The sequence below is a fragment of the Periplaneta americana genome, chromosome 4 (assembly GCF_040183065.1).
Source record: "Periplaneta americana isolate PAMFEO1 chromosome 4, P.americana_PAMFEO1_priV1, whole genome shotgun sequence".
NCBI lineage: Eukaryota > Metazoa > Arthropoda > Insecta > Blattodea > Blattidae > Periplaneta > Periplaneta americana.
Genome location: NC_091120.1, coordinates 37,922,602 through 37,935,118, shown reverse-complemented (window position 1 = coordinate 37,935,118; position 12,517 = coordinate 37,922,602). Strand labels below are relative to the sequence as shown.

The 12,517-nt window shown below is 36.6% G+C and overlaps 1 protein-coding gene across 1 annotated transcript in view; it reads left to right on the top strand.

Moving 5' to 3' along the window:
- The window catches only part of LOC138697715 (uncharacterized), a 28,839-nt gene extending 19,216 nt beyond the window's left edge, over nt 1–9,623 (top strand). Inside the window, exon 2 of the mRNA XM_069823195.1 lies at nt 8,005–9,623. Within this exon, the coding sequence (XP_069679296.1) occupies nt 8,005–8,624 (620 nt within the window). The 3' untranslated portion in view covers nt 8,625–9,623. The remainder of the gene's footprint in view (nt 1–8,004) is intronic.
- Nucleotides 9,624–12,517: the final 2,894 nt, after the last annotated feature.

The following is a 12,517-nucleotide window of genomic DNA, read 5'->3' as shown; positions in this document are numbered from 1 at the left end:
ATCCGAACAAATGTAATATTTTAAAATTTCTTTGCAGGTCGAAAAGTTACATTTGTTCAGATGAAATTTCTGCACATTTAAAGGACAAAACTAATTTCTTTCAATCATACATTAGTGTAATACACTGCTCTCGTAAATGAACTGAGCATATTGGGAATTAAGTCAATGGCTTTCCCAAAACACTCAATGAAATAGTCCATTTCATATAAAACCATTGTTTTCTTGAAAAGGAAGCAAAGACGAGAGTAATTGTATTAAATATTTTTATTTGAAAAATCTCAAAGAATAACAACTTGAAATTAATGACATTACTTATGGTTCACTCGATATATTTTTTATCGTTGCATTGATTCTTTGTGTCGTCCCTGATCTTGATATCTACATCTATATATGCCGAACACATAACTAATGCTAACCATACATACAATAAGATAAATACAGACATGGAAATCCTACACATACAACCAAAAAACCAAAAACTCAACACACTAGAACAATATGAAATATACAGACACACTAAAACACACCCTAATCAAATTCTCAACACACAGATCAATTTCAGAACACACTCACTATTTGACTCCACTTTTCAACACGCAAACACACCCCTACAACAGGCAGCGATATCAAGACGACGCCATGATCTAGTAGGCTCTGATGATGATGTACAGTATACACCGAAACAGCTGTAAGCCACACGTACTTATATAATTAACACTATTAAGTTTGCCATTTTATCAATCATTTGTATTTAAGTGTTAAAAGTAGTGTACACAAGATTCAAGATGGTTATCTTTTTGATAACTTTGTGAAACATATGGATAATTAAACATTGCAAGACGTAATGAGTAGGCTAGGCCTAGTCTTGTGTGAGAAAATAACTCTTCTTTCCTACAGTTATCATTGAAAGAAATGCATTATAAGACACTTCAAATATGTGACAACTCTTTCAGCTCCCTGTATAGATTACGTTGTAAATACAGCAACTTAATTATATCGTACAGACGAAGCTAAATTCGAAGTGTCTTTTCTTATTACATATGTGTCTATCACTAACATATTGCGTGATGTGTTGCAGCCAACATACTATAATTGAGCAAGTTCTGCTGTCAATTGAGGAGATGTAATTAAGTTAATAGCCTACCCGTCTACACATGCGTACTATAATTTCGTTGGACTGAGCAAAACTCGCTCTCCCATTCATGCGAAATTCCTTTTATTTTGAATCTTTGGAATGTTCCGTCCCGCCTCGTCACAAAATGAAGGATGGCATTTCATGTCGGACATTGCATTCGAGTCAGCAGTCCCGTCATACAGGAACTACATGCAGACCTCTTTGTCTGCACACAACAGTGCAAGATCAATTCTGCCGATGAATCCACACATTTTCAATGACAGATGAACAGCGCACGGAAGAATATTCACAAAGCACAGCTTTCACACTTCTATTCGATTTACAAAATGAAATGGACGAAACAGCAAATTTCGGTTTAGGTCAGGCTTTAATGCTAACAAAGGAACATGACGTCAGAACTTTTCGGAAATTCCCTTACTCATATATTACGTTGTACAGATGTGATTCCTCAAATCCCTTACACAGATGTTTTGAATGTTAGTTTTTGCAACGGTTTGCAATAGCTTTTATAAAACGGGAGTTCATATTTTACGCTCCGCGGCGTCAGTTTTGGGCCTATACATCATTTTGTTCGCGGCTTTAGTTTTGGGTATACATCATTTGCGCACGGCAACATTTCCCTTCCCACTTTATAGAGACTTAGAATTCTCTGTGCTACAGACTTGGTTAAAAATGGTACACTGGCTCGCAAAATTTTTGTCCGATATGCTGTACAGTTTTTCTCGTTCTTAAGTTTGTATTTGTACTCACTCTACGACAGTAGCGTAGGCGGCAGATAGTCTCCCTGCAGGTAGCAAACTACCCCTCCTCACAACAGAAAGGTTGAACCAAGCTACTTAGCAAACTTATAGGGCCATATTCATAGACATTCTTAGCGCGGGCTTCCGGTGGATGATCAGCGAACTAACGTTTTTCTTATTCATAAACCAGTGTTAGCGATATACAGGGACATCATTTCATTTTTACTAACATTTTTAATATTAACTTGCCTACATCTCTGGATCAACGCCGTTTGCTACCCTCTTCCACAACTGGAGTTCGATGATACTGGCGTATTATACAAACAAATCACTTTACTAGGTATAGGAGGGAAGAAAAGTAGTTCATCCATTTACGTAAACTAGGAAATATCGCGATTTTGAGTTTGATAATTTTCATTAGGTTTTTATTTAATCAAAATACAGTACTGTATTAACACTTAGTGTTTTTACTTACAAACTGAGCTATCCATTCGGACGTATTCATTATGCAGTGTATATTATACTGTCTACAGCACATTAGCATACAATATAGAGAATGAAGTTAAATTGAAAAATAATCATAATATGGATATGTAAACATAGTCTTTAAAATGGTGGCCGTTCATTTCGATACAGTCTTTAGTTCTTTTGTGCATATTATAGCACTGTAGACTACTGTACCTAATTCCAATTACCAGTTTCGTCCTTCGTACTAGTAACTCATGCTGAAATAATTCTGTACATACTCTATAAAAGAGTACCTTACGTACTGTAAATTCAATCTTCACTTCTGCCCGATCCGACAAGATAAAATTACTCAGACATACTATCTACTGTTCGTCCAAGTGGTTATGTCGTAGAGTCGTAGAATGGGAGGAAATCACGTGACAGTTAATTACTTAACGAGGCCCTTTTATTTAAATTATTTTAAACAGTTGTATAATATTACGTAGACGTCCAATTCCTAACAGAAATTAATGTTCTCAGAAAAGAGCTAAGACAGCCCAGCCACTAGCTGGCGAATAAAAGCTGGTGGGGGAAACCGGGATGCGACGTAGGCAAATGGACGACAGTACTTGTGCGAAAATTTTGCAATATTGAAAGTTCTTTCGTCACTGGAAAATGCGAACATACTGTATTTTTGGACCGTACTGTTTACTCTGAACGTAAAGCTACTATGACTGTATATGCGGTCTTGGTTCTGTGTAGAGGACGGTTGAACTTCATCAGTAGAAGGGGTGGGAGTGAAGTACATTCAAAAACTCAGGTACAATAAAAATTGAAGTAAAAATAAAATGATGTCCCTTTATGACATGGTATGAATCCTGTACAAGTAATCAGTCGATAGCCGGGGCTAGTTTAGTACGCTCGTAGCGCGGGCTAGCGAAATATCTATGCATAGCACCCAAAGAAAATATGTTTAATTAGTGGTCTAGTGATACTAGGTAAATTTAATAAACACGGCATTTTGTAGCTCCTCCTCACACCACGGTTCTTTGCGTTATAATGGGCCTATAGCTCATTTTATTTTGGCTATTGTCATGGCAATAACACTACGTTAATAAAATTACGTCCATTAAAGGTGGCAGTAACAATCAATAGTTTAATATTCTAAAAAATCGGGTAAATAATTTTATTAAGACAAATTTTTATGGTTATGTGTATAATTTAAAACATGATTGTCAATTATACCTCATAAGATACAGCAGTTTAATTCATATTTTGCACACATAAGAAAAGATTTGCATATTACTCTCATATAGTACTGGAACGAAAATGTGGATGTAACGAACTAAAAAATAACCAAAGCATATAGAAGTAGCAAATGACTGTGCTTTCAACACCAAACATGATATTGGAACCATATTTGATACAACAAAGAAGTGTAGATGGAGGAATTGTCCTGTTGAAAAAATATAATTATACAGGATGCGTCAGAAAGAACGGATGGATTTCACATGGCAAGAAAATTGTAAAGATTCATCAAATCAAAAATTTATTGTTATCAACATATTCACCAATACATGCAGTTTATTTATGTAAAACATCATTATCCATATGATGTCATTGGCTTTCAATACAGGCATCGAGGCGTTTTATGATGTTCGCCATCACTTTCACAGTCATAGCTGGTGCAATTGCCGCGATTTCTTCACGAATCGCTGTCTTCAGTTCGTCCAGTGTATGTGATCGATGTTTACAAACTTACGCCTTCAAATGGTCCCAAAGAAAGAAGTCGCAGGGCGCGAGATCTTACCGTAGCCTCGGACAATCTCAGTGCAATAGAATTTCGTCCAGGTGATTTCTTCTTTAATGTTGAACCTGTGATACGAAATGAAGCCACCCACCGCAAAATTATATTCCGAGTTGGAATCCTAGCGTGACATCCGATGTCGAAATGAGTCCTGAGTGGCGATCACAGACTCTTCATTTTTCAAAAATGTCTCTACGATGAAAGCACGTTGTACACCAGACCAACACCATATTCTCAACTGAAACTGCATTCTATGGCTGACCCAACAGTCGTGGGCCCCCTCACTCTCTCTCTCTCTCCTCGTTGCGTATCGATAGTTTGAAATCCATCCGTTCTTTCTGACGCACTCTTTATCAGGTTCCATGCTAGGTAGCATAGCCTACTGTATTTTCCATAATGGGAAGTCAAATTCTCTTCAATTTTACACAGAGTTCCTCCTTATAACCTGGAAATCCTTTCCCAAACAGCGACAGAAATACGTCCACTGTGTTGTGTTGATGTTACATATTCTGGCTGGAACCTTGTGGACCCAATAGGACGAAATACCTGAATAGGCCCATGACTGGTGTTTGAGAAAATCTTTTAATCTGAAAATATTACATTTTCCCATGGATATTCATAATATTCTTGTCAAAACGCGATGTGATCTATTCTATGTTTATGATCCAACATGGTATTTATACGTGCAGGGAAGATGAAAAATTTTCCTGGGATATTATATAATACTCAAGAGAAATAAACAACATGTTTTAAACATTTCGGTGCAAAATAGATTCAATGTTTTATTTCTGTCGGTTACATATACTGTTGTTGCTCTAAAAGGTTGCTTTGGTTCGATTAGCTAGGTATATACCTGCAACTCAGAGATCAAATAACTCCCTTCCCAGGACGACATGTGGAGTGGGGTATGTAGACATATTGCCAACATAATATTTCACAAAGTTCACTTCCAAATTATTTCATAGGACAAAAGTTTTGCGAGCCAATGTACTTATCATCCTAGTACCAGTAAGTTGGTACATACAGTAAACCCCCGATTATCCGTTACCGTATTAACCGATTGGTGGATAATCCGACTGTCTTTCTCTCTCGCTCTTTTTGTTTTGCAGAAAAAATATGAGTAATGTACATTATATTAGTACGAATTTTTTTCTACACAGTATATTTTACAAACCTTTACCCTAACGTAGTATGATCTACTCTTCGAGTGGTCGTATTGTTGAACTTCTATGCAAAATGTCTTCCACAGGTGTCAAAAGAAAACGTATTTGCTACAAAAGAAGTGCAAGTAATTGAGTGGTTTGGGAACTGAGAAACTCTCATCACAATACGAGATAGAAATTACAACTGTGTGCGATTTAATGAAAAACAAAATATAAAATGCACCAAAATTGTAAATCTACAACATGTGACCTTTATATTCCTATTTTTTCACAGACAGCTGTCATAAAGAGTTTCCTTGGCCATTAAAACCCGTCGCTGAAAACTAGACTTAAATTAGTGAACTTATGATCCATGTGTTAAAAGAAAAGACCACGGAGGAAATGTATTATGAATTTAGTTTATGAACACCTTTTATAGTACGGATTATACGATTTTCCTATTAACCGTTTACTCCACCCCCTTCATTACCACGGATAATAGAGGTTTTACTGTACTTACTTACTTACTGCTTTTAAGGAACCCGGAGGTTCATTGCCGCCCTCACATAAGCCCGCCATTGGTCCCTATCCTGAGCAAGATTAATCCATTCTCTATCATCACATACCACCTCCCTCAAATCCATTTTAATATTATCTTCCCATCTACGTCTCGGTCTTCCTAAAGGTCTTTTTCCCTCCGGCCTCCCAACTAACACTCTATATGCATTTCTGGATTCGCCCATACGTGCTACATGCCCTGCCCATATCAAACGTCTGGAAATATATAATGTTCCTAATTATGTCAGGTGAAGAATACAATGCGTACATGCTAGTAGACATAAGAAACGTGACGTTTGTCTCATTAATATTAAAATGTTTTACTTTTTGTTATAATAATAATAATAATAATAATAATAATAATAATAATAATAATAATAATAATAATAATAATAATAATATATGCTTTTGAGCAATTAATATAGTCTACCAACATGTACACGTTTTCTTATATTGAGAAATGGACTCTTTAATTGTAGTGTTTGCGTTCTTTTCAAGCAGAGGGATCCTAGGAACTTGTCAATCATTTTAACATACAGGGTGAACCGTAAGTAATGCCATTAATTCTGGTGCGTGATTCCTTGAGTAAAAAGAAACAAAAAAGTAAAATACCATTTTTCTATATTTTGAATATTTTTCCAGAAAAACGTGCATTTTAAAATACATGAATTATGACATCTTGGAACTCTGCGCGCTGCAACTAGTTGGGAGAACACATTTAGTTGTTTTGCTTTGACAACCCCTTCACTTGGCTTGTTGAAGGTCAATGCCATTGAAAGTCATTATTTTTAAACTCGTAAGGAATAATACAGACGATATATCATTTAAGTTTTGTATGTGAACTGTGTTAGAGAACGGAGAATGAACATTGCTCATTGGACGTTATACGAAATCTTGGAAAATTTAAAATAGACTCTAAAACCTAAATTTAATTAAATGTTCAAGGAACATAGAAAATATGACACGCTTATTTCAAACCAAACTGAAAAGATTAAGAAATAAAGGATGCGCCAGAAAGAATGGATGGATTTCACAGGGCAAGAAAATTGTAAGGATACATCAAATCAAAAATTTATTGTTATCAACAGACTCATCAATACATGCAGTTTATTTATGGTATACAACATCATCCACATGATGTCCTTGGCTTTCGATACAGGCATCGAGGCGTTTTCTGAAGTTCGCCGTCACTTTCACAGTCATAGTTGGTGGGATTGCCGCGATTTCTTCACGAATCGCCGTCTTCAGTTCGTCCAGTGTATGTGGTTACTTGCGCCTTCAAATGGTCCCAAAGATCTTACCGTAACCTCGGACAATCTCAGTGCAATAGCATGTTTGCGGGCTGATCGTTGAGGTGGCCGGACATCCTACTGTCTGTCTCCACATTTGCAGGTGTACACGCGCTCTGTGTTCGTCCAGGTGATTTCTTCTTTAATGTTGAATCTGTGGTACGAAATGAAGCCACCCACCGCAAAATTGTATTCCGAGTTGGAATCCTAGCGTGACGTCCGATGTCTAAATGAGTCCTGAGTGACGATCACAGACTCTTCATTTTTCAAAAATGTCTCTGCGATGAAAGCACGTTGTACACCAGACCAACACCATGTTCTCAACTGAAACTGCATTCTCTCGCTGACCCAACAGTCGTGGTCCCGCTCACTCTATCCCTCCCCTCGCTGCGTATCGATATTTTGAAATCCATCCGTTCTTTCTGACGCACTCTGTATTTCTATACTCCCATTTCAATTGAATATTCTAGAGATCGTATACAATAATGATGCATATTTCACGTTATAAAAATACAATTTTAAAACATTTAAAACTCGGAAGGAAATAAATAAAAATACGATATGCTTATTTTATGTTAAAGGAACGAACAAAATTAAAATACTAATATTATGAAAAAGTTTATAAAGTTATACTCGTTGTTTATTACGTGAGCAAATGTTATGAATGTAGATTTACTGGCGTGTAAAATAACTCCTGCGGGACAGAATTCCGGCTGACGGGCGACGCTGATATGATATCGACAGTTGCGAGAGTCGTTAAATGAAACATAATTTATAAATTTATGTACTAACATGTATGATCTCAAACTCCTTAGGTTTAAACAATTCCCAATTTCAAATTTTTTCGAGAAAATTAATACCTTTTGACTTGGTTTGTGCATTGCAGGTCGTGGTGGTGGAGGCGGTGGAGGTAAGAAGAAGAAGAAAGGCGGGAAAGGTATGAAGAAGATGATGGGCATGCTAGGTGCCCTCATGATGGGTAAGATGCTGGTGTTGGGCAAGGCCATGCTGCTGCTCATCAAAATCAAGGCAATAAAGGCGCTGATCATAGGCTCTCTCGCACTCCTGCTCTCCAAGATCCAGATCATCAAGAAGCTGATGATGAAGAAAGGAGGCGGTGATCACGGAGGGCAAGAGAAACACATCATTGTTGTAACTGGAGGCGGCGACCATGGCGGACATGGCGACCACGGCGGACATGGAGGCGGCGGTGGACACGACAGTTACGGACCACCGAGCGGCGGCGGTGGTGGCGGAGGATGGGCCGGAGGCGGCGGTGGAGGCGGTGGCTATGGCGGAGGCGGCGGTTATGGCGGAGGCGGAGGACACGGCGGAGGCGGTGGTGACAGTTACGGCCCTCCGAGTGGTGGCGGCGGATGGGGAGGTGGCGGCGGCGGTGGCGGAGGTGGTGGCGGTTGGAACAGGCGGTCGATCAGGAGCGTAAGGTACCCGGAAGATCCGCACTGGCTCGCATACAGAGCGCATGCGCAGCTAAGAGCTCAATGACGTTCAATTGTACCTTAGACGACTTGACACCAAAACTGGCCGCGAGTTTTGTGGGCCGTTCTTATGCGCTACACTGACCTCAGCAGATGTTCCACATCACAGAGCATCTGAAACTTGTGTACATAGACACTACACTCCGTCCTCTTAAAAAAAAAAAAAAGAATTCAAACAGGTAATCGTATTTCCCATTGGGGCAGTCGCCCCGATATAAATGTCTCACCGAACGAGTCATACGTCACAACTGGAAGTCATTAATTTGTGTCCTTCATACTCAGTCACTTTAAGAAAGACACAACATTAGTGTATAAATTGTTTTAGGCCATAGTTTAGACAAGATTTTTCCACTAGTTCACTCTATAAACAGAAATTCACTGCCGTACAACTTTATTAGTATCGAAGTTTCAATAACGACGAAGACAAGGATTACATTGTGACTCACGATCTTGACAATTGAATGTATCTTGCGACAAAAACAATGACACTTATTCTTCATGGAAATATATCATATGACGGCATAGAGAAACAACGTGCCTTCTTTTGGAAGAAGGATCTGTAGCCATGACTACCGAAATAACGTGTGTAAATCTATGTAATTAGAAAATATGACATGTTACTTGGACTATAAATACAACGAACACTTATGGTAGAGTTTCCAGCCAGTGAGGTCACCCAGCACCCATTGGAATCTGAGGCTGTGAGGTATTAAGACTAATAAGAGAACCAATGACCTTTGACCAAACTTCAACCACAATAAAAACAAATTAATTAATTACGCTTAGGTACAAATTAACTTGACGAGACAATGAAACAAAGTTTGTCCACAACTTTAAATATACAAATAAGTTATTTTTTAAATATAATTTAATTACGTTTAAGTTATTTATACATATTTTTGAACGTGTTTCTGGAGCCATTGTCAATTGTTATATTGTCATTAAGTTATTTTTATTAATGTACATTTGAACTTTATTTAAAATAAATTATATTATAACAATATAATTACAGTCTTGTTATTTTTCGTTACAATAACCTAGGCAGGTGTTGGGATGAGACAGCTTTGTCAATCTAGCGATAAACTCTCGATCGGAAGAACCCGGTTACAGTCCAAGAGAAGGCAAATTTCTTCCAGTCATAACTCAGAACTTGTTTGGGTTCAGTTCAAACTTTTGTAAAACAGAATACCTTTTATGGCGCACACCATACCATCCCCACTCTACTTCCCTGTCTCCTGTGCGCATTAATGGTTTGTAGATGGACACCTTCATGTTGCTCAAAGTGTATGTAAGTTACTTACGGGGACACGCTATTGAGTTTTCGTCAATTTTGGTCAATGTTAAAAGTTAATTTTTTTTTTACTGATGAACTGTATTGACTAGGAACAAACCCATGCACCATTTCATTGTAGGTAGTCTTAGCATCATTTTAAAAGTTTAAGAAACAAATTATCTGTATATGAGACCCAGATATTTGTTTACTAAAATTATAAACACTTTTTTATATTTTATTTTTTCCGAGTACATTTTTCAACATAAAATTTTGAAAATAATTGTGCACATGTAACTCATCAACACTATTCGATTTTAAAATTTCAAAAGCTTACAATCAAAATTATGGAGATTAGAAATCTCAGTAACTTCCATGTTCCAGGACAAATTTTACGAAATATCAGCTTAATAATTAATTTTATATTAGGATACTTTTTATTTTATATCGAATTCATTATCTTTCCTTTTAATGAAGCATTAGAACCAGTGTTTCATTGTGACTTCTCTAAATAATATTATGTGATGACATGAAACTTATACTCCCTAGTAAGTTGTGTTGCTAATACTCAATTTTTAAATATTATTTGAGCCATTCATTATACGTAGGCTCACTAGCGATTTCCATATGAAGAGTCCACTGCAAGAATGATGGATGTCATTTGGAATACATTTTGCAGGAGAAGCAATTGAAAGTTTGAAATGCTTAGAGCTCAAAGCTTAACTGTGATTTTCCGATCATTACTGGACAATGACTATCATTGTTAATGCCATATAACTCTGTATGTACATTCTATATGTCTTAAGCTACGCACTGACAGTCTTGGTTCATTTTCGACAAGAAAGTGACATCCATCATTCTTGCAGTGGACTCTTCATATTTATTAATTGTCTCAGAACTAAAAATAAAAAGTGTATTTTTTCGCGGTGTTCCGCAGCTGAAGGCTACTTCCACCCGGCAAATGTTCATAATTGCTGGACGGAAGGTTTAGTGAACGTAAGATGAGTTTAATTTGCCCTTGAGTACGAATTCATATTCTGTGACAGTAAGACTACTTTGAGAATGCAAACGTAATAGTTAGACGTAAACAGAAAGACAAGAATGAAATTTTGAGAATTCATATTAGGAAAGATATATAAGGAAAACTAACACTATGAATTTACGAATGGCGTTGTCCTTTGATAAAATCGATTGTATGAAGAAATCAATTGCGTCGTTTGTTATCAAGGCACTAAATTGTATTTACATTTTGTGTCGTGGGTATATGCTTTATTTGTGATATTTCAATCATGTTTTACATTGCTTTTTAGTTCCTTTTGCGGTAGAAAATATGAAGAATTAGGCCTATACTATAATAGATTCTCGATTTTTCATTATAACATCATCTTATTTTTGACTGGCTGACGTTTCGAAACAAACTTAATCCCAAAAGCTTGACACTACAGCGTTTATAATTTCACTCTACGTAAAAGTATTGTGAATGGTCCCTAGCTTTGTGAATGAATAAAACTTCTTATTAAGTATCTCAGACTTACTATCAGTAGGTGAATGCATTTTTATTACACCTTAATATATTACATAAAAAATCATTCACCTACTGATAAATAAGACTCAGATATTATTCCAACATTACTTATCAGAACAAAAAATTATTTTGAAAATTTATGAATGAAGCTTAACACTTGAGAAAATTTTAATTCGAACTGCAGAATCAACTAAAGACATCGCTAATTAATTCATATTTGTACCCAGCAGTGATGCATCGTTCCTGGCTAGGCAGGATGCGACAATGACGGAACACCTAGTAAAGAAACAAATTGTACTCATATGGTTCCTTTATTAACATAGTTCCTGAAATGCTACTATTCTTGTTTACTTACAAAGTCTATTTAAGTTTGAAACAAGCTAGACACTGCTAACAGCTATGCATTTGTAGTCATGTCTGACTAATAAATTACTAGTTTCGGTTTCAAATCCCGATTCAGACAAGTTGTATAGTTGTGGTTTTTTCTGAGCCTTATTCTCAACCTACTCAAAATGAAATGCCGAGCAACTTTTTACAGTTGGCTCTGATTTAATTTTGTCCTCATTAGCACATTCTCTACCCTAATGAAAAAGGGGTGCTGTGAGGCATCTTCGAGATCTTATTCCACCCAGCTTAATGAATAATTATAAGCAAGAAAGAATCGTCAATGATGTACCGATGCAGGAAATTTTGATTTATAAATACTTAAATATGATTAAATGCAACTTAAGAGAGTGATTTGCATATTGGGAATATAATATTGGTAATAGTTAAATGTGACAAAATACTTATGATGTCGTTTCAGGAATTATGGAAAAGTCCTGCAAAATAATTTCATATTAAAGACTGTTGCATATATTGTAGAAATATTAATATAATTACTAGGAGTTGCATATAAGCTGAATTTAATGTTTCAAGGACGAAGAAGTGTATGGTAATAGATAGTTTTGCACGATCGTGTTTTTTGCTGAATTTACAACTGTTGTTGTTAGGCCTTGAAAGTTAGAATTCTCACATTGAAACTTGTTGGTAGGGGAACCAGTCTTCATAACATAAAACTATACTGAAATAAACCCATCACAATGTACTTATTGTTACTTAGTTG